This window comes from Macaca fascicularis, chromosome X, assembly GCF_037993035.2.
Source record: "Macaca fascicularis isolate 582-1 chromosome X, T2T-MFA8v1.1".
NCBI classification, from domain to species: domain Eukaryota; kingdom Metazoa; phylum Chordata; class Mammalia; order Primates; family Cercopithecidae; genus Macaca; species Macaca fascicularis.
In genome coordinates this window covers 32,915,437-32,943,135 of record NC_088395.1, presented here as the reverse complement: position 1 = coordinate 32,943,135, position 27,699 = coordinate 32,915,437, and the positions used below count along the sequence as shown (strand labels likewise).

General features: G+C 36.7%; 1 protein-coding gene and 1 non-coding gene across 14 annotated transcripts in view; both read left to right on the top strand.

Annotated features, from left to right (window-relative positions):
* DMD (dystrophin) overlaps nt 1-27,699 on the top strand; it is a 2,153,717-nt gene that overhangs the window by 366,812 nt on the left and 1,759,206 nt on the right. For all 13 annotated transcript variants that reach the window (XM_015443662.3, XM_065538825.1, XM_065538826.1 and 10 more), the window contains 2 exons: nt 3,547-3,639; nt 8,510-8,587. In XM_015443662.3, the coding sequence (XP_015299148.3) occupies nt 3,547-3,639; nt 8,510-8,587 (171 nt within the window). The remainder of the gene's footprint in view (nt 1-3,546; nt 3,640-8,509; nt 8,588-27,699) is intronic.
* Nucleotides 5,386-5,484, top strand: LOC123571527 (small nucleolar RNA U13). Its single transcript, XR_006695677.1, has one exon. It is a non-coding gene; the product is annotated as a small nucleolar RNA U13 (small nucleolar RNA).

The window sequence follows — 27,699 nt, the reverse complement described above, 5'->3', positions numbered from 1 at the left end:
CGTTTGAACCCATCCTTCTTGTGAAGGCTTTCCAAATATCAAAAGAGAATGGAGTGTTGAATATAAGTCTTTTGGTACTACAGCCATATCTGTATTAGGGGGCACCCCAAGCCAAGTAATGTTTTAATTCTTGTAGACTAATACCCAAGACCACCAAGGTGGGACCTCTAAGATCCAAGAGAATTTTCTAGATTACTCTTGTTCTCTTCCCTTACTCTCCCCCACCTTCCGCACCTCCACCGGAGTCTGTCTCCATGCTGAGATGCTTGGAGCTGGGGGAAGGGATGACATAAGCACTCCTGTTACCACCACCATTGCTTCTGTGCTGTGTCAAACCTGAAGCCATCATAGCACTGGGTCTCACCCAAAGCAACCACTGCCTAATGATGGTGTTTAGTCAGTGTCCAAGAACTTTTAAGACAGCAGGTGGCAAATCCAGCAAGGCTTGTGTCCTTCCCTTCAGAGCAGTGAGTGCCCTTGAGGCCCAGGGCAGGTCCAGGATTGCCATCTAGGCGCCAAGTCCTGAAGTTGTATCTTCATGAATCTATTTGGTGCTCTATTCTACTGTGGCAGAGCTGGCACCCAAGCCACAATACAAAGTTTGTCCCATTCTTCCTGTCCCTTTTCATAAGCAGAAGAATCACTCAAGGTCCAAGAGCTTTTTAGTTTAGTAGTAAATGCTGCCAGGCCTGGGTCTCTTCCTTCAGTGCAGTGGGTTCTCCTCAGGTCCCAGGTGAGTCCAGATATGCCATCCAGGAGCCAAGGCCTGCAATCGGAGACCCCAGGAGCTTGCTTGATTATCTACCTGATTGTGGTTGAGGTAGTACCCAAGCTGCAAGACAAAGTGCACTCTATTGCCTCTCCTTTCCAAAAGCACAAGGAGTATATCCCCACGGCAACCACACTTGGGAATGTCCTGGGCCACACCCAAAGATAGCTTGGCTCTGAGTCTTACCCAAGACTTGGTGAATACTGCCTGGCTACTGCTGCTGCTTATTCCAGACCCAAGGACCCCTTTAGTCAGCAGGTGATGAATTCTACCAGGACTGGATTCTTCCCTTGAAGGTAGCAAGTTCCCTTCTGGCCCAGGGTGTATTTAAGAATGTCACTCAGGAGCCCAGGCCTGGAATGGGGGGGTCTCAGGACTCTGCCTGATGCCTCATTCTACTGTGTTTGAGCTTGTGTCTAAGTTACAAGACAATGTCCTCTTTACTGTCCCTATCCTCTCAAGTGGAAGGAAGCAGTCTCTCTCAAAGTTGTCAACTGCACTGCCAGGGGTTTAGAGGATGGGGTGGTATAAGCACTGGTGTCTTACTAGGTTGTGTGCTCACCAAGTCCCCTGACTTTGAGTCTGGCGCAGCACCAAGACTTGCCCAGGAATTGCAGTTTTTGTAGCCGGGACTCCCTTTGAAGTTTATTTAGGATCCCAAAGTGCTTGAGTTCACAGCGGTGAGACTAGCTGGAACTCAGGTTCTAACTGCTGAGATGGGTGATAAGCTCCCTGGATAGGGCTGGTCTGAAATGTTTCCTCCACAGGCACTTAATGAACTCTGCCCTGTGTTGCTTCCCACTGTGACAGGGCAGCACTGGGTTCCAGTGCTACATCCCACAATCCTGCGTCCTCCCTCCTGCAAGCACACAGATGGTCTACATGTGACATGGTCTCTGCCAGGGGATGGGGGAGGGGTGGTGTTGGCAATTTGTAACTGTCTTTCCTACCATCTTCAGTGCCTCTTTTGATATGATATTAAAATCAAGTACTGTGATTTGCTCACTTGATTTTTTTGGTTCTTCTGTAGGTGCGTGCTTATGTGGATATCTGTTCAATTTGGTGTTTCTGTAGCAGCGGTAGCGGGAAAGATGATTGCTGGAAGGTTCTGTTGGACCGTCTTGTTCTTCCTTCCTCCTAGTAAAGCTACTTTTTAAAAATTCTAGCATGTTAGGGTTTTGTGTTCTTTTTCCCATGGAATTTTAAAATGGATCTATTTAAGTAGAATTTCAAAAGAATAACTCATAGTTAATTTTTGTTTAAGTATATATGTGGCTAGATTCACAAAGCTGGGTACACAGGGACTGGTTGACTGACTGCAGGGATCATTGTTGTCTGTGTGAAGTACCCAGGCATTGACAGGTCTTGTCATTGAAATGGCTACCTAGTTGTAGGAATAGTCTATGATCCTATGTCTTTAATCGTGGAAGTTTCAGAAGTTTCAGGGATGTCTTTTGCCTGGAAACCAGGGATTTTCTTGACTTGTGTGAAATTCAAAGTTTATGTGTGATCCAAGAAGTACATGAAAAAGAGCACAGTCACCCAAAGGCTAATGTTAGACCCATCACCTGACATTTTTTGGAAAGTATTTCTTGATCCCAAGGCTTGAGTGTTCCCACTGTTCATGTTCTTTAGTCCTTTTAAATGCTTCTATGTAATAGTACCTTTTAGGAATATTTTCTCTGCTGGACTCTAAGTTCTTTAGGGTCTGGGCCTGTGTCTGATGTACTAGGATATGATTTAGTACCTAGCTCAGGTTTATTCATGCTCAATATGTCTGTGACTGATTAAATAAGGGATTTCTAGATAACTTAGGTGATGAAAAATCTGGGAATTACCTCATGGGGATTGTAGGGTTTTAACCAGAAAACGATTTGGTGAAATATGATAGACAAATGTTTGAAAGATAATCAAATAGTAGATTATAAAAGGACAAGGAAGGCAACATAAGATTTGAAAGAACAAGAACCCAGAATTAGACAGATCTGAGACACAATTTTGGCTTTACCCCATTCTAGTTTCATGACAAACAGCCACATATTTAACCTCTAAGTGTCTCATGTAAGATGAGTATGTTACTGCTAATCTCAGAAATGCCACAACGGTTGTGAAATCCACTCACTTAACAGTCTCTCTCGTGAGTATTTACTTCAAAAATGTTAAACATTATTGACTATTTTTCCTTAGTATAATTCCTGAGCCAAAGAACTTAGTAAAATCGATGAAAAGCTCTCAGGCTTGTTTCAAACCTAATTAAACCTGATATTCCTAAAATTTGAGTTATCCAGTAGGAGCATAGGTCATTCTGAATCAGCATGCCAAAAGTGTATGCACAGCAAGCATGTTCTGAGTGATGAGGATGTTGAATACTCTGTATATTCCAAGAATGGTTAAACTTTATGTACCCACCCAGGTAGATTTGTGTGGTCTTTGCTGCTTTGCGTATTTACTTTTCCCTTTACCCCTAACTGCCTGATCATTCCTATTTTTTTCTCTCCTTCACAGAATCTATATTCATTTAAGTGAATTAATTAGATCACTTAGGCGATAAATCTCCTATCTTGCTATTCAAAATAATTCAAATAGACTTGATCTATGATCAAATTTTTTAATTTTTTTTTGTCATTTGAACTTTCCTTTCTTCATCATCTTTGGTAGATAATTATACACACTAATTATCCTTAAATATAACTTTAGTTTTCAAAAGGCAGAATCGTGAAAATATCATTGGAAGTGTGCTTTGTTACATTGAGTATATATATATTTTTTTATTTCAGTTTGGGAAGCAGCATATAGAGAACCTCTTCAGTGACCTACAGGATGGGAGACGCCTCCTAGACCTCCTTGAAGGCCTGACAGGGCAAAAACTGGTATGTGACTTAATTTTAAGAAAGTTAACTTTAAACTTAGTAGAATTTCAGACCAGAAACTGAAAACATAGTTATATGAGATCTAGTAAAATTAACTTACTCAGTGCTGATTGAACTAGCAATACCTATTCCTTTTAGTAAAGCAACCTCGTAGGATTTTCATTTGGCATAGTCTACCACCTGCAGAAAAATAAGGTAAAAATTTCAGTAATACAATTTATATTAATAGATATTACTCAATTTTACTACTTGGTATCTATCTTATCAAATATCTTAAGGCTTTTATACATAATGACTTGAAAAATTATCTTTGTACTTTTGTGTATTTTGAAGTTATTTTACAATGAACCTGTATTTATAAATGTGGGGATAGCATAATAAAGTACAGGCATTATAGTGTAATACGTGACAGCATATGTGATGAGAATATCACTTCCTCCTGAACTGTTATCTTGTCTAACTTCACAGAATTCCTGTGAAGATACATGATTGATATACACAGTTACAGATCAATTAATTCATGCTGATCAAGATCTTACACTGGGGGCGGCGGGGGGGGGGGGTGGGGGGGGGAGAAGAACTCAAATTGAAATCCCCTGAAATAATCTTCTTAGATTGCTATTCTAAAAAGTAGAGTTTAAGCCCCCAGTCTACAGTCATAAATAACTGTTCTACCTATCAAATTCTGCTAAATTATTGCCTTCATCTCTTATCTTTGCCCTTCATTACAACTCCCCAGCACATGCACACAGACACGCACAGACACACACAGATTTTGTTTTATTATACAAACTGAAGCTGTCGTCCAAAGTCAATTAGCAAAAATGCTATCTCCCCCAACTTGCTTCCTATAACTCTTAGGCTAAGCCACTTTTTTCTCAGTATATACTGTCAGGTATCTCTGGGTTTTTGCCTACATTGTTTTACTTGCCTCCATTTCTTTCTGTACTTCTGTCTACCCAAACAGTCTCCCAGAAACCTTGATTTCTCCTCAGTAAAGCTTTTCCCACATTACCTTTGCTGATTTTTTTTCCCTCTCAAATTCCACAGAATGCCCATTTTGTCTTGTTTTTAGTGTATGACTGACATCCCTCCTCAATTAAATCCTGAAGTCCTATAGAGAAGAGACATCCCTTATGCTTTCATTTATTATCTTCAAGTATGTGAGATTAATATTAAAACTGATATATTTTCAAGAAGTCTGAACTTGTACTAATATAAGAACAACTTGATGACATATTGAAATAATAACTTCAGTCAAGGGGAAAAATCAGATTTATTGCCTTATAGCTGAACTGTTTGCTTTGAGCCAATTTGAGGTCATTGTGTAAACTTAGTCTTAATTTCACTAGTTAGAGATACATTTGTGTATAATTCATCTCCTATGTGAACAATTTACATATATATGGATATGTAATATATTTATAGAAATCAGTGTGTCTCTGTGTATATCATTTCTCCTGAATTCTGGAGTCAGTCCTACTTTCAGTTACCGAATACTAGAGGTCCCAGTGTCTTCCAAATGTTCATGAAAAATCTTTCAAAGATTATGGCTTACTCAGCCTGTCCTGGCCCTCTGTATGACTCTGTTGTCTTTTCACTTCCAAGTATATCTGCATAATCACTTCTCCTGTGCTACAATCCTTCCTGGTCTTTTTCCTGACTGAGTCAACCCGTGTATCACCCAAAGAAATTTTGTCAGAGTTAACACATTTCGTACAGACATAATGTTTAAGATAATTTCAGATCCTTTTGTAATTCATAAGCATGATTTGGGTGTTTATACTTAGATTTGAGATATGCCTTCCTCTAAACTTAGGATGTTGGCACACTACCCATCTGATATGAAGAAAAAATAATTTTGGCAAAATTAAAAAATCCACATGATTTTCATTTATGCACATACATACATAGACACTAATACAAAATGAACCTAATTAGTAATAGCACTAAAGAAAAAAGTATCAAACAAAATATCCATGAGATTGGCCAGGTAGGGAAAAATCACCAAACATTTACACATGCCAGTATAGATTACATAATTTCAGATACTGCTACTAACAGAATTCGTACACCATTGTTTGTCCTAATCACAGACCTGTCAGCCATGGTCTGAGGATCTTGCCTTTCCGGTAAAGCAGAATCACCTCTCTAACGAATGCTTCCAATCCCACGACTCCAATTCTGTATACCTTGTCTTGACTTCTACATTTCTAGAGAGATACATCTTCTCCTAATGGGAGTCCATGTATACTATTGGACAGACATTTTTAGTATTCTACTCAGAAGCATCTGCATTTGGATTATTGGCTCAGAGCATCCCCAGGGTTAAAAGGAAGGTACTTGCCTTACAATCATAAAATAGGAAATACTCCTCAAGGAGACTCTAATAGGGGCAGATTTTAAGTTCCCACTTCAGGATCAGAAACTGCAGCTTTTTAAAAGAGACTATCTTTGGTTCTAATACATATGCACATGTGTACATTTAATGTGAGTATGATATACAAAGGAGAATGTTGCTAAATCTTATGACTATAATTATGTAACTGATTAAAAGGAAATATATGGCTTTTGTCTACTGGGCAGAGGATGGATCTGAATAATTATTTTCAAAACTTTAAGTCCTATAATTACCATTAAACTTGTGTGCTATCTGTATATACATAAGAAGATTGGTTATTTGCTGCTTTTCTTTCACACTTTGTTTTTTTTGGATGGAATCTTACTCTGTCGCCCAGGCTGGAGTCAGTGACATGATCTTGGCTCACTGCAACCTCTGCCTCCTGGGCTCAAGCAATTCTCCTGCCTCGGCCACTACAGGCATGTTCTACCATGCCTGGCTAAGTTTTGTATTTTTAGTAGAGATGGCGTTTTACCATGTTGGCCAGGCTGGTCTCGAACTCCTGACCTCAAGTGACCCACTTGCCTTAGTCTCCCAAAATGCTGGGATTACAGGTGTGAACCACCATGTCTGGCTGTTGCTTTTTTTTTTAATGTCTTTCTATGGCCTTATTTTTCTTCCTCTTTTTGGTGGAAAGTGGGGAAAATACCAGAATATAAACCAATATCATTCTAACATTCTTGGAGGAAAATCTAACAGGTAAAAATGGAGATTCTGGTTCATAAGGTTAGCCTTAATGTTTTATGAAATCAAAGGAATGAGATATCAATACTGTGTTATAAAGGATATCAGGCAAGTCACCTTGGAGAGGAAGATGGCTTTAGCTTAATTTGGGTTGTTCAGCAGGCAGTGCAAATGATAAGGAGTTGTAGGGTAAGGAACTACTTGAGAAAGATCAGGAGTATTGTTGGAAAGTATAGGAGTTAAATGCAAGAAATAGAAATAGATTATTTGTTTGGTACATACACAAGGTAAGTAGAGAAGAAGGAAATAAATTTGCAAGACTTGGGCTCTACAGACAGACAAAAGTTTGGGTCCTGGCTCCATCAATGATTAGTTATATGGTAATCTATATATTGGATATTTTAACCTGAAGTTCACTTCTGTACAATGGGGATGAAACTAACTGCCTTGCAAGACAGGGATTAAAGGTAGTGCATTCAAAGTACTTGGCACATACTACAAAATCAATAATATTAATGTTGTACCAAATATGTGTGACAAGCACCAATCTAAGTGCCTTATGCATATTAACACACTAAATCCTCCCAGAAACCATATGTACAATGGTTTGAGCAATATGAACAATAACTAGTGCCCTGGACAAGGTCTGGAGGCTGTGAGACAGCATGCTTCATGTTTGAGTGAGGGCTTTGGCCCCAAATGCAGAGAAGAAAGTATCTCAAATTCTCTTGTGAATCAGAGCAGTTCTTATTGAGAGCACATGTTGTAATTTGTGTATGCCTCTTGCTAATATTTTCATTAAGTCCATTCTTAACAGATGAGAAAACTGGTATACAGGGAGATTAAGTTTTTTACATAGGTCACACAGCACAAAAATGGCAGAGCTGAAAATTGAACCCAGACAGCCAGCTTTGTAGCTCTTGCCCTTAACTGTTAACTATAATCACCCAAATGTTTAGATGAGAACTTTGCAAGTGGTTTGCATTGGCAGTGGGCTTACTTCAGGAACATCATTGTTGACGATATGCAGGAAGGATGAAACAAATGGTGAGTGAGAAGAGAAGGGAATGAGGTTATATTTTTCTGGGCAATAGCTAATAAGGGCTTGGTAGTAAGGTGAAAGAAATGAAAATAAAAAGTAAATACAACAGGTATCATAATGGTAGAATTTCTAAAACTCTACAACTTAATAAATGAGTTAATTTGTATATTGCAATGAACTATGCAGATGTCGGTTTAAAAATTACAGGATAAGATACAACTCTTGGGCTTGAGAATAAAATTAGGGAACCAAAGATGATTGAGGTTTAGAGCTTCCAATGACAAGGACAATTAAGGTAATCTTTGCAGAAAAGGTTTATTTAACCCTATTTGGCATTATATAATTTTGCTAGAGTCAAATCTTCTTTAAATTTTCCTGAAAAGTTTGGTAATTAACTTGTATTTCTATCTTACTAGAAGATGTTTTTATTCATGCTGATGTTTCTCTCATTGGTGGTCATGCAGTAATCCCCAACTGAGCTGTAGAATGAAGGAACAATCATACCAAAATAGACTTTGCAAAGAAAAAGTGTTGTCATTCTTATAGAGTGGTTGGTTTATGCTAAAAATCTACCAGGCCAAGGACGATTAGCCCAAAGTATTTAGATTCATGATATTAATGCCTCACAGGCTGTGTTCATTTACAATATTCAAACTTAATAGTGAAATTCATAAATGGTTTCATTTCTAGTAGATTGTCGGTCTCTCTGCTGGACAGTGAACACTGTTTTGTCTTGTTCGCAGCCAAAAGAAAAAGGATCCACAAGAGTTCATGCCCTGAACAATGTCAACAAGGCACTGCGGGTTTTGCAGAACAATAATGTAAGTAGTGCCCTGGACAAGGTCTGGATGCTGTGAGACAGCATGCCTCATGTTTGAGTGAGGGCTTTGGCCCCACATGCAGAGGAAGTACCTCGAATTCTCTTGTAAATCAGACCGGTTCTTATTTGAGAGCACATGTTGTAATTCGTGTATGTCTGATTGTGGCTAATATAATTGAGGAAGCAAATGCATGCTGCCACAGAGGGAAGGGAAAGGCATAGACCAGGCCTGATAGGCTGCTCTCTGTTTTCAGATTTTACTTCATGCAGCTGTGTTTGGACAAAGTCCTGCAGTGAACTCGGTTTCTTTTTCTTTTTTTTCTTTTTTCTTTTTTTTTTGAGATGGAGTCTCCCCAGGCTGGAGTGCAGTGGTGCGATCTTGGCTTACTGCAATCTCCGCCTTCCGGGTTTAAGCTATTCTCCTGTCTTCCTGTCTCAGCCTCCTGAGTAGCTGGGATTACAGGCACATGCCACCATGGCCAGCTAATTTTTTGTATTTTTATTAGAGACAGGGTTTCACTATGTTGGCCAAAGCTGGTCTTGAAGCCTGACCTCAGGTGATCCACCTGCCTCAGCCTCCCAAAGTGTTGGGATTACAGGCGTGAGCCACCATGCCCAGTGAACTCAGTTTCTTATAGCAGTGCTCGGTGCAACACATGGATTTTACTATACCAAATATTGATATACTAAGTGTGGTTAAACCTGATAATGACATTCGTTTAAATCAAGCCAACACTTATTAAATGTTGTCTCCAAGCATATAAATTATACAGAAACATCAATATTTTTTACTTGGGGTAAGAATGACAGATTTGTTTTCTATTTTTGGTTTATATTTAACTGGATTAAAATGTGTGTGTTGTATTAGAAGAAGTAATCACAGCTAAACCAAGTAGGCAGGTCAGAGTTCTAATCTCCTCTGAACCACTTGGTGGTTCTTCACCTGTGTCACGGCATTGGAGGCAGAGTCCTCCTTTCTTATTAACATCCTAAAATCTGCCTAATCGACCAATACATTCACCAGGCACTTAGTAGATCCCTGATTACATTACCCTTCTCTTTCAAAGATAAACTCAAGTACGTTGAGTATGTTGATCACTTACTCTTAAAATAACCATAAGCAGGGATAGATTAATAACAATATACTCCCCCAAATATTGCTCAACTTATCTGGCAGGGAGATGACATTACACAAGATATGGAAACAAACTGTGCAGCAATTAATTGGCGGATTTTTATGAATTCAGGGTCATTGTCACCTTTAACCTATGAAAGTTATTTTACAGAGATGTTTGTCTTTATGAAGAAATTAGCTGTAGATTTTTCACTTTATAGCCAGAATAATCTATGAACTGATTTTGTTATTAGTCCGATAGACCCTTTAGAAATATCGGTGTCATCTATGTTATGAAAATTGTTAAAAATATTAAAGTTACACAAAATGTCCTTGAAATATCAAAATATCATATTCCATTTCAAAATGTAACACTGAAGAAAAGAGCAGAACATAGAATTATTAGATTTAATTTGATGTAGTTGGACTGTCCCCACCAAGAAAATGTCATTTAAAGAAACAAACTTTTGGATCTCGTATAAAAGTCAACCCTGGATAAAGAAAATGCGGTACAGGCTGGGCGTGGTGGCTCATGCCTGTAATCCCAGCACTGTGGGAGGCCGAGGTCGGTGGATCACCAGAGGTCAGGAGTTCAAGACCAGCCCGGCCACCATGGTGAAACCCTGTCTCTACGAAATATACAAAAATTAGCTGAGTATGCTGGTGCATGTCTGTAATCCCAGCTACTCGGGAGGCTGACGTAGGAGAATTGCTTGAACCTGGAGGTTGCAGTGAGGAGATCATGCCACTGCACTCTAGCCTGGGAGGCAGAGCAAGACTCCGTCTCCAAAACAAAAAACAAAAAGGGTAGTACATATACAGCATGGAATATAATACTATGCAGCCACAGAAAAGAATTAGATCATGTCCTTTGCAGCAACATGGATGAAGCTGGAGGTCATTATCCTAAGTAAATGAACACAGAAACAGAAAACCAAATACCACATATTCTCAATAAGTGGGAGCTAAACACTGAATGCATGTGAACACAAAGAACAAGGAGCCAGCAGCAGCTAGTGCTGGGGAACTTTGAGACTCTTATGTGATAAATCATGAAAGGGTGTATTGGGGGTGTTACTTGCAAGTATGTTTTGGGAGGTTTTTGGGGCACACATGCTCTGGTTGTACATGCTAGTACACATACCATATCCCATTGGCATCTAAAATCACCACCCAGGGTGTGTGTGTGTGTGTGTGTGTGTGTGTGTGTGTGTGTGTGTGTGTTAAACGCTATTACAGTGAGCAAAAGAATACAGCAAGTTTTCGGAGGAGTGTGTGCATGTTTGTCAGTGGGGAAAAATCCCTAGTGTGGTTATCTCTGGCAAGGGCCTGATAAGTCCCCTTTGGGGCTAGAGGAGCCCAGCCACAACGCCAGACATAATCAGCATGGCCAGTGCAGTCATTGTCTGTTTTGCTGACTGTCAGCCAGCAGCACTGACTCAGTGAAACAGCATCTCCAGGACTTTTCTTAGGGGACTCCCTTGCCTACTGATTGCTGGCTATCTGCCTACTCCAAGGGAACCAGAAAAATCCTGGCAATAAAACAGATAACCATAGAAGGAAATTTATATGACTTTGGGATAGACAAATAGTTATGATACCTGAATCCAAAGCATGTTTCAAAAAGAGAAAAGTGAACTTGGACTTCATCAAAATTGAGTTATTGCTATATTCTGGATATGAACCCTTTGTTTTGAGTTGCAAATGTATTTTCCTTCTCTGGATTACCTTATTACTCACTTCAATGGTAAATTTTAATAAAAACAAGTTCTTCATTTGGGTATAGTTTATTCTTTAAAACTTATAGTTTATATTTTTACGTCCTGTTGAGGAAATACTGGCCTACACAAAACTATTACGATGCTATACGGGGTTATTATCTATAGAATCATTATTTTACCATTTGATTTTGGATCTGTTTTATCTGAAATTGATTATTGCATATGGTATGAGGAATGGGTTAAGACTATTTTATTTGAAATCTAATTGACACAGCACCATTTATTAAAAATAGTGCTGCTTCCTCATTGCTTCACAGTAGTATGTCATAAAAGTTTGTCAATACATATGTGGGTCTATTTTTGCACTTCAATTCATCTCCATTGTTCTATTTCTCTCTACACACACAAATACCATGTCATGTGGAGTAATGTAGTTTTATAATGCAGCCTAGTATCTGGCGAACTAGGTTTTTCCCCTTTGTTCAAGATTTTATTGGTTATTGGCCCTTTCTATTTTTGTATTTGTTTTGTAATCTTTTCAATTTCCATGTGCATTCGAAGTTACGGTTAGCATTGAGTTAAAATCTATAGAGAATAATTGACACATTTGCAATATGGAGTATCCCAGTCTTCTATTTTTCTTATTTTTTTAAATTTCAGGTTTTATAGAATGAGAAACTAAAATTGAACAGGAACACAAAAGGTGTTCACAAATTCAAGAATCATATTTAAGAAATGTTTAACCTCAGCAGTAACTGGGGAAATTTAAATAGAACTGCAATGAGATATACTGATACAAAATTACCAAAATGACTGAAATAGACTACTAATGCCACATGTTGATGAGGACATGGATCAACTGGAAGTCTCAAAACTAACTTGTGGAAATATATAATTCAGACAACTAAAGGGTGGGGCATAATCTACTAAATGTGAAAATGCACATTTCTTACCACCTAGCAGTTCTATTGTAGACATATAAGTTACAGAAATACATTTCCCAGTTTGCAAATAATAGGTATATATAAGACTGTTCATAGCAGTTTTATTTGTGATAGCCCAAACTGGAAGTGACTGATATATTCTCATGATGGGATATTACAAAGCAATGAAAATGACCAAATGATAGCTACACACACAGTACACAAGATGAAGTTGTTGAAAGATATTTGAGTGAAATAAATGAGACAAAGTATACCTACTATTTCAATTAAATTTCAAAAACGGGCAAAATGTTTCCATGTGTTTAAAATTGAAGAGAGTGGTTAACTTTTGAAAGGAGCAAGTCAGTAAAATGCATAAGACACTCTTCTGAGGTGCTCACTGTTCCATGTTTTGACCTGATAGATGTTATACATGTATTTACTGTAAGAAAACTCATCAAGTTGTACACTTACATATAATTTTCTATATGCGTATTACACTTCAATTTCAAAGAGGAACTTAGGGGAAAGTAAACCTGACCTTACAACCTCCAAAACTCCAAACAAGGGCCGTATATATCAATCTGATCATAGACCCCATGTTTTCTAATGAAATTATTAAATGAATATAAGTGAATATAAAATCAGAATATGATTAATATCATAGGAATCTCTTCTTGGAAGGCAACATCTCTTATAGAAAATAGAGAACCTCCTAATGTTTTAGGAGGGAAAAGGCCCCAAAATAATGGCTTGAATTTGAGGAGTTGCTCAAAAGCAGATGTTAATGATGCTTTCATCTGAGCTAGGGCTTTAAGGGGGAACTGCATAAGATGCTGGCCTCTGCGTTAGAGGACAAAACCTCAAGATGTTCTCATGCAGAAACCAAACTTGGAACAAAGGAACCTTTACCTTAGCCTGTGGCTGAACGATAACACATGGATGTTCAAAAGCAAATGCAGGTCAGGTGCGGTGACTCATGCCTGTAATCACAGCACTTTGGGTGGCCAAGGTGGGTGGATCATGAGGTCAAGAAATTGAGACCATCCTGGCCAACATGGTGAAACCCCGTCTCTACTAAAAACACAAAAATTAGCTGGGCGTGGTGGCAGGTGCCTGTAGTCCCAGCTACTACTGGGAGGCTGAGACAGGAGAATCACTTGAACCCAGGAGGCAGAGGTTGCAGCGAGCCGAGATCCTGCCACTGTACTCCAGTCTGGCCACAGAGAGACTCCGTCTCAAAAAAAAAGTACAACTTTAGTCTGATTATTAGGAAGAATAAATCAAAATGCTCAAGCAGGATTTTTTTCTAAAGATGAGCTTGGGTGTGTTCTATATCAGTGAGCCTGTGCAGGATACAAATAATCACATTAGTAGATGGGGCCATTTCAAATTTCCTTTTAAAATTCACAGGTATGTAAGATTGATTGGTATCAGAGCAAGTGCAGTCCTTTCGGTCACAGATAACAGCCCCATGGTAGGCGACATGAAGCATGTATACTTAGTGACAGTTAAGTGAACAAAAAGACTAAGGTCTGAGGAGACCTTTTGGTTCAGTTCCTATATGAGCAGAGACTTGGAGAAAGGGAGTGAGCCGTGGAATTATAGGAAGATGGGTTAGGCAGAGTAATAAAGACCTTGAGGTGAAAAAGCATTTGGAATGAGGACTCAGCAGGTGGAGTAGACTGAGTATAGAGATGAAGGAAACAGCAGAGAAGGATAGCAGAGAGGTAGTGAGGTGGGGGTGGGAGGAAGAAAGCATGGTGAGCCACTGCTGGCATTTCGACTCAGGTCTAAATGAGATGACAATGGTTGCTTGAAATCGGTCATTAAATCAGGTTATTTTAAAAATCAGTAATAGTTCTAAGTCTTTGCTATTGTGAATAGTGCAGTAGTGAACAGATGTGTGCATGTGTCTTTATAGTAGAATGATTTATAATCCTTTGGGTATATATCCAGTAGCAGGATTGCTGGGTCAAATGGTATTTCTAGTCCTAGATCCTTGAGGAATCGCCACACTGTCTTCCACAACGGTTGAACTCATTTACACTCCCACCAACAGTATAAAAGCATTCCTATTTCTCCATATTCTCTCCAGCATCTTCTGCTGACTTTCTAATGATTGCCATTCTAACTGGTGTGAAATGGTATCTCATTGTGGTTTTCATTTGCATTTTTCTAATGACCAGTGATGAGCATTTTTTTCATATGTATGTTGGCAAAATGTCCATCAATGATAGACTAGATTAAGAAAATGTGGCACATATACACCATGGAATATTATGCAGCCATAAAAAATGAGTTCATGCCCTTTGCAGGGACATGGATGAAGCTGGAAACCATCATTCTCAGCAAAGTAACACAAGAACAGAAAGCCAAACACCACATGTTCTGACTTATAAGTGGGAGCTGAACAACGAGAGCACATGGATACAGGGAGGGGAACATCACACACTGGTGCCTGTTTGGGGGTTGGGGGCTAGGGGAGGGATAGAATTAGGAATACCTGATGTTAGGTGATGGGTTGATGGGTGCAGCAAACCACTATCGCACGTGTGTAACTATTTAACAAACCTGCACATTATGTACATGTACCCCAGGAACTTAAAGTATAATACAAAAAAAGATCAGATAAAATGAAAAATCAGTGATAGAATACTAACTTAGAGTGTCATTTTATTCAAGACAGTTATAGTCGATAACGAAAACATATCACATAGTAGAAATGTTGTTAAATCCACGAAGAGAAATTGATGGAAATATATTTTTAGAGCCATTAATTCACCACTGTTAAGTTTACAACACATTTAACAGCAAAAGATTGAGAGTACAAATAACTGTAGATTTAATAGTGATTTTCTGTATCTCCACACTCCAAAATCATAGTAGATATTTCTATAAAATGTGAGCATTATCAATAAATCCCCCTATAAAGTTGGATGTGCAAGAACAGCAATAGTTTAAAAACTTCAGTTATATTAACTAAATTCAAATCTGAACTCTCAACCAGGCATTCAGAAAATTATTGGAAATGCTCTCCCCTAAGCCTATGGAATGGCTAGAGCTCAGTAGATCTATGTGATGTCTTTCACAGGCAGGGCAAACGCATTTTCATCTTTAGTTCATTGAGGTATCCACTGATATATTCACTATACAATTTTAAGGTATTTTGTGAAGTCAAGTGTATTAACTGTCCTGATACTAAACACGTGGCATACACAAAAAGTTGAAGAGTGTAATGAGGGGAATATTTATAGAAATGTGGGCAGGATTAAAGGAAGTAAACGGTGGTGAAGAATGCAGGGATTAGCACGAGTTAATAACCTTTACTACATCTAAACCTAAGCAGTCAAGGGGAGAGGGCTATGAATTTGATAAAATCCCTCACTTTGGGAGAGGGCCACTGGATACAACTGTGAACTGAGCCCCTAGGTATCTAAAGAATGCAGTTATTTTCAAATCATTGCCTGGTGAAGTTGAGAGAAGGTGATACCTTAGGCTCTCCATAGAATCCTCCAATGTCCTGCCAGTGCTGCTCCTTAGTTTAGTCTAACCAGAAGTCCAAGGTTAAGAGATGCTAGGTGATGTAGTCATAGGCATACAAAGAAGAGGTGAAGTTTGGTGGGTTAGTGAAGCAGGAGTGGAAAACAGTATAATTGGCATTTCAGGTGTCTTGTTTTGTTTTGTTTCTGGGCAAAATGAGGACTTGAGAATCTGCATACTGAGAACTCTAATGTTGGCTAGGGCCCATTCTTTGTTGGATGTACTGGGAAGCCAATCACCTTTGAGGCCATACCACTTCTATTCGATGACAGGGAGAAGTGGTTTCTGGCTAGTTTGGGGACTAAGGACTCCTCCTTATTCTTCTGGAGAAAACCAGAGCCAGAAAAGACAAGCTAAGAGTCACTTCTGATATCTGCCCTTTGTTGTGAACTTACTGAAGGCATAGGAAAATACTAAAAAAATTTCCTGCCACATACACAAATTATAAATGGATAATATATTTGATTGCAGTGAAAATGTCATTACACACAAACTTTCAAAATTCATATTTAATAACACTAGAAACTAATAATACACTTGTAAATTCAATTTGGTTAAGGCTTGTTAAATAAGAAACCAAGAGTATAAAACTACATTTGTGAAGGAAAAAGCATTCCACATGAAAACCCATAAGAAATGGCTTAGGCTCTACGGAGAGGCTGAATTTTTGTCTTTGATTTTATCTTCATTAAAAAAAAAGATAAATCAAGCTTTCAACTAAAAATGTTACAAAAATGCTCTAAGGAAAGTAGGAACTAAAGATAAACAGAAGAAACACTAGATAAAATATAAAGCTAGTTCCTTATAATATGAAATAGATTAATATCTTATGAAAGTGATCCGAACAGGGAGGGAGAAAAATAAATGTATGCAGTTTAAAAATGGAAGGGAAATATTAAATATAAGAGATACAGAAACCAAAAACGGGTTCTACGCCAAAATACTATATATGTTTATTATAAAAAATGAAGTTGAGGCCAGGCGTGGTGACTCATGCCTGCAATCCCAGCACTTTGGGAGGCTGAGGCGGGCAGATCACCTGAGGTCAGGAGTTCGAGACCATCCTGGCCAACATGGCAAAACCCCGTCTCTACTAAAAATAAAAAAAATTAGCCAAGTGTGGTGGTCGGTGCCTGTAATTCAGCTACTGGGGAGGCTGAAGCATGAGAATCACTTGAACCCGGGAGGTGGAGGTTGCAGTGAGCGGTGATCATACCACCGCACTCTAGTCTGGCAGAGCAAGACTCTGTCTCCAAAAGAAAAAAAAAAATTGAACACCAGTGATAAGTTTGTCCACACACCAGGAAATTGATAATTGCTAATAGAAAATCATATGAACAGCCTTCATATTTCTTATAAACCTATTAAAAAATAAGTCCTGGCTTTAAAAATCACTCAAAAAACTAGCCCTCTCATTTTTAAAGGAATATTAGAAGTGTCTTTTCAAAATGATACTTTTTGGTAATTTCAGGATCATAAGGTCAAGGTCATTTTTCTTTTTTTTCCTTAGGGTCTCCTCCATTTTAGCTTGTCCCTTTGCCATAAATCACTAGTTCTAGCATATTCTGTAGTTCTAAACTAGCTCCTCAATTTAACCCTGTTCCCCAGTTTCCTTTCCTTTCCCTGTCCTGGTGTTTAACTTGTTATCTTCACTTGAATGCCACTCAGCTTATATCTGTAGAGCTCAGACACCACGTTTGTGTTCCGATTTGCATTCTTTGTGGTGGCTGTTTTAGCATGAAGTTATCCCTGCTATCAATAATGTATTTTGGAAAGTCACTTATTGAGAAGAAAGTACTTCCAAGTGCAGTGATACCTTTATTGCGATATTTGCTGAGAGCAAAGCTCATTTGTAATAGTTGGTTGTGATTTTAAAAAGCAAACAAAATACAAAATCCTAAGAAAGGGGAGAATATGCTACTAAGTGGTTATTCTTGACTCCACATCAGCTCTAGGTAAAAATGTATCCATAGCTTCTTTTTATTTACGAGCTTTTGAAGGTAGAGCATATCCCAGCTAAGATGAAACATCTCTTATACAGCCTTTCTATTATTTCTTTGCCCTGTCCCACTTTTGTTTGTGAGTAGTGCCATTCATTATGCATTTTAAATTCAATTCTACACTTCCTGAACTCTCTTCTCTCAAAGATATTTAATAGGTAATTTAAACTGGCTTGTCAATATATTTTCCTTGGATATAACTAAGTTGTGATCAATGAGTATTCTCTATTAGGTATTGGCACTTTTAATCATTTTGTGTCTAGTTTAATGATTAATTTTTGGTATGGTAAAGGAACTTAGAAATTGCAAATTTGATAGAGATTTAACTGTCTATGGTGCTTTAAACTACACCCCCCCCCCCCCAGATATATTATGATCTGTCTTCCTTTCTCTAAGCTTGTGTCCTTGTCTTCCCTCTTAGGATTTCCATGCTTACATTTTATGAATTCTAATGCCTCTTATAAAGATTCATACAAAAGGTATAGTGTTGAAATATACCCTAGGAACATTACCAAGACTTTGCTGACTTAATATAATTTAATATTAACTGACAATGGTTGTAGATCTAATAATTATGTTCATTGTACCAGCTCATCAATTGTCTATCACAAGGTGGCAAGTTTTACCAAGTAACTTCAAATCTACAATGTGAGATGCTACAAAGCAAATAGAGTCATTGCTATATATTAAATCACAAATCCAAGGTGAGTATTTAAAAAGTCTAGGGCGGAAATTCAGATGACAGCTATGTTCAAATATTCACTTAATCCCATCATTGGAAATTGTCACTGAATTAGACTGAATGGTTGTCAAATATCACTGATCTGAAAAATGATATACTGTTCACATGCTGGCATATAATGTTAGATAAAGAAGATTCTAAAATGTTCTTAAAACTAGAATTTTATGTGTCCTTTAAATATTCAGAAACTTAAATAGCCATATAATATATATTTTGGAGCATGTCAGAATATATTTGACTATAAACTACTTCCATTTATTACTCATAAAATCTAGTATTAAAATACAAATTGCAAATTTAATTTGTTAGACAAGTATTTCTTACACGAAATTGTCAATCCACACAATAGGCCTGTAAAATATCTGCACTTCATATGAATTAATTCTCAAGTTTGCAGAAGAGGTAGATCTTGTAAACTCTGTAACTTATCAACTATTGGGTCTTTGGCAAATGATGCCATGACTTTGATCCACTTTATCATCTGCGAAATGCATTAATAGTAAATGTTTACTTCTTTCAAAATACTTGTTATGGAAGATACACAAACATAATCTCGTATTCATTAAACTCACATTCAGATGGAAGATAATATAACTACTCAAATTGCAGCATGTTCTCTTTTAAAATAATTTTCTGGGTGAGTTTATTCTTCCCATCCCCTTTAGTATACCTCTTGCTTTAAGGGAAAATAGTATTGATTTATTTCTTATATATTCAACTTAAAATTGATACACTCAGTTACCTATTATGTTCACATACGGAGGTCTGCTGGGATAATTATGACTATAAATAGTATTGTTTAAAAATATATTTTTTTAAATTGAAATATAATTTTTTAAAATTGTTTATTATTATTATACTTTAAGTTCTAGGGTACATGTGCATAACGTGCAGGTTTGTTCCATATGTATACTTGTGCCATGTTGCTGTGCTGCACCCATCAACTCGTCATTTACATCAGGTATAACTCCCAATGCAATCCCTCCCCCCTCCCCCCTCCCCATGATAGGCCCTGGTGTGTGATGTTCCCCTTCCTATGTCCAAGTGATCTCATTGTTCAGTTCCCACCTATGAGTGAGAACATGCAGTGTTTGGTTTTCTGTTCTTGTGATAGTTTGCTGGGAATGATGGTTTCCAGCTGCATCCATGTCCCTACAAAGGACACAAACTCATCCTTTTTGATGGCTGCATAGTATTCCATGGTGTATATGTGCCACATTTTCTTAATCCAGTCTGTCACTGATGGACATTTGGGTTGATTCCAAGTCTTTGCTATTGTGAATAGTGCCGCAATAAACATATGTGTGCATGTGTCTTTATAGCAGCATGATTTATAATCCTTTGGGTATATACCCAGTAATGGGATGGCTGGGTCATATGGTACATCTAGTTTTTTATAATGTCACTCAAGTATCTTTTAAGATTTTTATTGTAGCTATTGCTTTTTTTTCCTTGAAATGAGCGTACATGACTTGAGCTTAAAAAGATGGGGCTATATGGGTTGATTTTGTTGTTAAAGTGACATTCTATATTGCCAGATAAAAGATACCTAATATAACAATTCAAATTAAATAATATACAGAAAGTATATGTATCGTTCATTCTAAGTTGTGAAAGTATTGAGGACAGTGTCCATTTTCTCAAGCAATGCCCTCTAGTATATATTCTATATAAGAAATTTTGTTGAGTTTAGTTAAAAGAGCTACTTTCCCAAAAAGTTTAGTTTGCATTTTATTAATACGTTCAACCAGATTACCTGCATCAAAACTTCTATTTTTATATATTTGTTTTATGTCTTTCATGCCATTAAATGTTCATATTTTCTTAGGATTATAAGATATTTGTATTAACTGCGTCGATTCTTTATTGTCAAAGAGGCAGTAGATAAGTAAATGAAAACATGACTCCATTAAAAATAATTCTCCTGCGATGTATCAGAGTGATCATAAACACATCCAAAATATAAAGAAAATTTAACATTTCACTTGTCCATAAGCAATTTGTTGAAACAGTCTAGTTTTAAATTTATCTCTATTCTTAACATTCTACGCGTGGCATATAGTGAGTGGTCAAAAATAGTTAAAGAATGACTAAATATGTAAAACTTAATCACTGAAGATAGAGATATTATCTTTGTAGTGGGTTACCGAGAATTAAATCTTGTAATATGTCAAGGCCAAAATGTGTTTCAAAAATTATCTAATGTAAATTTCTATATATGAATCAAAAATAATCCTTGGAATATGGCGATACAGAAGGGAATAAAAAGCTGTCATTGGAAAGCCAGGTCCACAGTGGCAATATGGCCCACCCTTTAGGTTGTATATATTGAACTATTTATGATTTAATAAAAGATTCAATACATGCGTCTCTCAATGGAAGAAAATAGGTATGATTTATGCCCATCAGTCTTGAAATTTTAAACAGTGTAAATCTTAAATGTGGTATAAAAGCACATGCTGCAGGGCAATGAAACTACTTTGCTTTTTGTATATTTTTTTATCTTTTTAAAAATGCATTGTATTTAGAAGGATTATATAAATACTTGAGAAGTTTCTGTTGAATATGGAGAAGCCTTTAGCTTGGCTACATGATGGCAGACATCTGATAAAAGACACTTAACATGTTTAAAAAGCAAATTCTGTTTATATAGAATGTTGGAAGGAACTTCTCAGTTTATATACACTTCATGAGAAAGAAATGAACATGAAAGAACCAAATAGATGGTGGAAGTACATGCTTGAGGTTTCAGTGTCACGAAGGCTATTTACATAATAAATTTCAATGAGTGGAATTTCCTCATTAGTTATTGTTTAAGATTCCTTTTAAGGAAGTAAACTCAAACTTTTAAGAATATTTCATGGTTCCTTTCATAATCTTTCTGTGAAATTATTTTATAATATTTAGTTTGTATCATTTCATATCTAGTTAAAATCACCAAGACTGAGTGAAAAATGTGGCTTACCCTTATCCCCCTCCCTTAGCTAATTTTAAAAATGCTTGTATTTTATACTGCATATGAGGGAACAAGAGTGACTTCTCCTTAGGACAAATATCAAACTCTGAAATGATCTGGGAAAATCACTTCCTTTGAAACAAATGTGAGAAACCACCGGCTTTAGTCTAATTTCAATTGGCTGAATGATGCAGGATGTGTTTTCATTAGAGCTTGTAGCTCTGAAATGTCCTTGCCACTGGTTGTCTAAAAAGGCAAGAAGAGGCAGATACCATATATTATGAAGATGATGGTTCCCCTGTGAATGAAATACAACTTTCTGCAACTTCCAAGTTAAAACCACAAATGCTTAAATGATACACAAACCTCTAAACATCCATCTCTCTCTGCATCTAACAAAAATAAAATTGTATGAAAAAAATCCATTAAAGCTTTGTCAGAACTTTGTCACTTTTTTTCTCTCTTATACAGAAACGACATATCACACACACACACACACTGTACAGGAATATAACTCTTACATTTATTCATCATTTTCCCTTCTCTCTCTCCTTCTGCTCTGCCCTAAGAACTTCAATTTTCATTATTTGACTTGGTTATTGAAATTATTTTCAAGTTACATGCCCCTCATTCTGAAGCCTTATTTACTGTTTTCTGTTTGATGAACCCTAGTCTGCTATTTTTGTAAAGCAAAAAATTACACCAACTTGTTCCTGTCAGTAATCTTTCAGAAAACCATCATATTTCAGGTTTACTTTAATATTAAGGTCTTCTTAAGTAGTATTAAATCTTGAATATATCAATATGATAAGTATAAATCCCTTTACTGTAAGCCACCATGGGATATCTAAATGTAGCTTGAAGAAAATATCACTGACCATGCTAGAAATTACATCCATGCTCCCAAAGGAAACTGGGATAAAACAAAACAGTGAGGTTTTTTTGCGTCTCTCAAATAAACAAATGACGAGAGTTGTTCTTCATAGCCCAGTGGTTAGCAAACTTATTTAGGAGGTAGAATACCTGGAAGTAAATGCTCTCTGAAATGATTATATAGGAATCTTAGAATTACTAAATATATGTCGTTATACAAAATTACATATTGTAAGTATTAGTGTGGAGACAGAAGAGGGACCCCCTTCAATTCTTGTCCCATGCCTTTAAAATAGACAGCAGGAGACTACTACATTCTAAAGAATAATTCAAGATATTAGATTTTCTATGTGCAATTCTTGCAGCCTGCTTATTCTAACTCGAGATGTTTCTAAATAGTTCACATTTAAATATTCTGCTAGAGTCACAATAAGTTTCCATTATGTCAAAGCAAACGATGGAGATTTTCTATTCTCCAAAATTACATTTGAATAAAGCAACTTCCAAAGCTAACAGTGTAAAACTCTGAGACAGCATCGAATGTTACTTTATGAGTAAAATCTTAGGCCTGTTGACAGGAACTACAAAAGTCAAATGTCCTGCATAGGTTAACTTATTTCTGCAAAAATTCAAGGCATGCTATTACATTTTCACACAGAATATCAATTTTCACACCTATTGATTTGGTATCAGATGCTTTCATTATGCAAAACAGGAAACCAGAAGTTTGGGTAACCATAGTGACCCCAATATTTAATTTCCAGCCATAGAGGGCATGTCACAACACTGATACAGTAGGCTCGTATGTTAAATATGTCGTATTAATGTTTTCTGTTTTGCTTAGTAGACAAATGTAATCATTCACTTAACACAGATTTTAAAAGGTTTTAGTATTTGTTTTTACCATTCAGTTATTTAGCAATTAGACTGATAATTCTTAAAAGACATAATTCCAGAATGTATATTAGAAAAAAGTATGTAAAAGAGAAGTTACTGTATGGCATGGTGATGATTAAGAGTAAATAGTATTGAATTCCTAAAAACATTATGACTTACAGCTAATAGTAAGAAATACGGCATTATAACAGCAACGAGCTTATGAGAATTCATGGCCAAAACAGACCAGACTGTCAATATGAGGCATTCAAGAGTAATATAAATGCCATGAACAATACCTTTTCAGGCATGACAAATACCTTCCTCCTCTAGAGTCTTCATAGTTATTAATTAGTGTTTCTTATACTCCTTGGTAGTTTGAAGAAGACATGTGCAGCAAGAGACAAAACACAACCAAAATAATATTCCTTGTCTATATCATGGTGTGAAATGTTTATTAACTTGGAGAGAGTCTCTTAAAGCTTTTTGTGGAGAATTCACTAGATGTAATTAATGAAATATCTTCTATCCAGACACAGTTTTAAATCAGACCTTGTGGAAGCTTCATTTATTTTTGATACTCTATTTCCCTCTTAGTAAAATGCACATAAATGTAAAGTGTTCATGAGCTCTTGGTGAAATTTATATAACTCATACACACTCTAATGATGTGTAGGCACAGTGAAATCTGTATTCGGAGAGAACTGTATAGCCATAAGATTTTTAAAAGATAGAAATAAAAGAAGTGTGTATCTTAAGAAATTATAAAAATAGAAAAAAAAATTGCATTCAACATAGAAAATTGAATAAGATTAATCCATTTAAAAGTGGGCTCTTGGAAAGATTAATGAAATAGGTAAAGCTATCCCAGTCATAACAAAGAAAACTTAGAATAAAAACTAGACAAGATAAATGAGAAAAGATGCATGACAGCAGATGCAGAAGAAATTAAAGGAAAACTGAAAGCAATTTTATAACAATTTTGCAAAATTCTGGAAAACTTGATTTTCTAGTACAATACAAATCACTAAAATTGAGATAAGAATAAGTGGAAAATTAGACTAATTGCTGCAGAAAACATTTAGTAGGTTATTAAAGATGTACCGTTGAAAAGTGTAGGATTCTTCACAAATGAATTTAACCTAACCCTTAAAGAATAATTTATATACTTTAAGCTATTCCAAAGCATATGAAAAGGAAAACTCCACAATTCCTTTTGTGATGTCAGATTAACCTTTGTACTAACAGTCAAAAAATAAAAATCATAAATCTGTAAGACAGTCTTACTTTTCAATGAAATACAAAATTATGTTGAATTATAAGAGATATCACATTTTGGAAGCGGTAAGCATTCTATAAATGTTAGCTCTTATTTACCAAGAGCTCTTAAAATTCAAGAAGGGAAAAGAAAACTACCATATAGAAATAAATGAGCAAGACATATTAACAGACAATTCACAGATGGAATTGTAATAGGTCAGCCATACAAAAATATATTCAAATGCACAAGGAATCATAGAAATAAAAAAAGTGATGTATTTTATTGATCATACAACCAAAACTAAAACAAAACAAAAATTTCCTGGTGAGAGAAGAGCCTACCCTTATATACTCTGGTTAAAATATGAAATACTACATTGTTTCTAGGAAGGCAGGTAGAAACACCTACTAAAATTAAAATTACATATATATGTGTATATGTGTAGATATCTGTATATATGTATAGATATATCTATATCTCCCTGAAATGTGTGTGTGTGTATATATATAGATTTATCTGCTAGAGCATGTTTATGTATGTATATACACACACTCTGATCTAGTAGATACATCCTGTGAATTTTTATAATAACAATAGAAGCATCCGTGTCTGAAAATGTGTGCATAAGATATTGGCCAGGTGTGGTGACTGCTGGTGGGAATGTAAATTAGTTCAGCCATTGTGGAAAGCAGTATGGTGATTCCTCAAAGAACTTAAATACCATTCAACCCAGCAACCCCATTATTTGGTATAATACCCAAAGGAATATAAATTGTTCTACGATAAAGACACATGCACATACATGTTTATTGCAGCACTATTCACAATAGCGAAGACGTGGAATCAACCTAAATGTCCATCAACAGTAGACCGATTAAGAAAATATGGTAGGTATACACATGGAATACAACCCAGACAAAAAAATGAGATTGCAGCAACATGGATGCAGCTGGAGCCATTATCCTCAGCACACTAATGCGGGTACAGAAAACCAAATGAAACCACATATTCTCACTTGTAAGTGGGAGTTAGGCTGGGCGCGGCGGCTCACGCCTGTAACATAGTACTTTGAGAGGTCAAGGCGAGCGGATCACCTGAGGTCGGGAGTTGGAGACCAGCCTGACCAACATGGAGAAACCCCGTCTCTACTAAAAATACGAAATCAGGTGGGTGTGGTGGCGTATACCTGTAATCCCAGCTACTCGGGAGGCTGAGGCAGGAGAATAACTTGAAACCCGGGAGGCAGAGGTTGCGGTGAGCCAAGATGGCGCCACTGCACTCCAGCCTGGGCAACAAGAGTGAAACTCCGTCTACCAAAAAACAACAAAAAAGTTAACACATGGATACAAACGGGGGAACAACAGACACTGGAGCCTACTTGAGAGTAAAAGGTGGGGGGAGGGAGAGGAGTGTACATGAAACCCCCATGACATGCGGTTTACCTATATAACAAACCTGCCCATGTACCCCTGAACCTAATAAAAAGAGTAGCTGTCTGCCATATTGTCCCTGAATACAATATCTCCATATTCCCAGTTAATTACCCCCAGTCATCTGAACTCTTTCTGGCATGCTTTCTCCACCTGACACTTCTTCATTCCAATCTATTTTTTTCTTTACAGATTTAATCAATACTGAATACATGGATATATCTTACGTCTTTTGCTTACCTTGTCACACTGTTACTTCCTTTTTCCCATCCCTTGGGCTTCCATGAGACACAGTTGCCTACCTAATTGTTTTTCCTATGGATATAAATTTTATTGGAAAAAAGCCAGAACATTTATTTAGGTATTACCTGTGGCGGCTGCTGCTGTGTGTGCGTGTGTGTGTTCCGATGACTTCTTTTTTATTGTGGTGAAATACAAATAACATAAAATTTGCCATACAACTATTTTTTTATTTAACTAGCAAAAAATTGTATATATCATATACAATATGATTTTCTAAAATATCTAGACATCGTGGAATGTTTCAAGCTAATATATACATTATATGTTTATCATTTGGGGGTGAGGAAACTTAAAACCTACTCTCTTAGCAGTTTTCAAAATACAATATTATTGTTAACCAAAGTCAGCATGTTGTACAATAGATCTCTTGAATTTATTCCTTCTATCTAAATGTAATTTAGTATCATTTGACCAACATCTCCCCAACCCTCCTCCTCCAAGCTCTATCCCCTGCTAACCATCGTTTTACTCTCAATTCTATGAGCTCAACGTTTTAAAATTTCATATACGAGTGACATGATGTAATGTTTTTCTGTTCCTGGCTTATGTCATTTGATGTAACGTACTCTAGATTCATTAATGTTGTTGCAAATGACAGGATTCTCTGCTTTTTAAGGCTGAGTAGTATTGCAGTGTGTGTGTGTGTAGGTGTGTATACCTGCATTTTCTTTATCCTTTCATCTGCTGATGGACACTTAAGTCGATTCCCTATCTTGGCTATTTTGAGTAGCAATGCAATGTACACTGGAGTACAGTTATTTCTTTGACATATTGATTTCATTTCCTTTGGAATATATACCCAGCAGTGGAATTCCTGAATCATATGGTAGTTTTATTTGTAATTTTTTGAGAAGCCTCCATACTGTTTTTCATAATGGCTACAATAATTTACATTTCCACCAACAGTGTGCAAAGATTCCTTTTTCTCCACATCTTGGCCACAACTTAGTCTTTTGTCTTTTTGATAATAGCCATTCTAACAGTGTGAGATAATATTTCATTGTAGTTTTAATTTGCATTTCTCTGATGATTAGTGATGTTCAATATTATTTCATTTATGTGCTGGCCATTAGTTTGTTGTCTTTTGAGAAATGTATATTCAGGTACATTGCCCTAAATAGGGTTTGAGGTACTATTTTTTCTACTTTTTTTAGTGTATAATCAGTGGCTTTAAGTATATTTTCATTGTTGGGTAATCATCACCGCTTTCCATCTCTAGAATGTTTTCATCATCCCAAGTTGAACTCATACTCATTAAATGATAACTCCCCATTTTTCCCTCCCCTAGCCTTTAATAACTTCAATTTTTCTCTATGAATTTGACTTTTTTAGGTACCTCACATAAGTAGAATCATACAGTATTTGTCATTT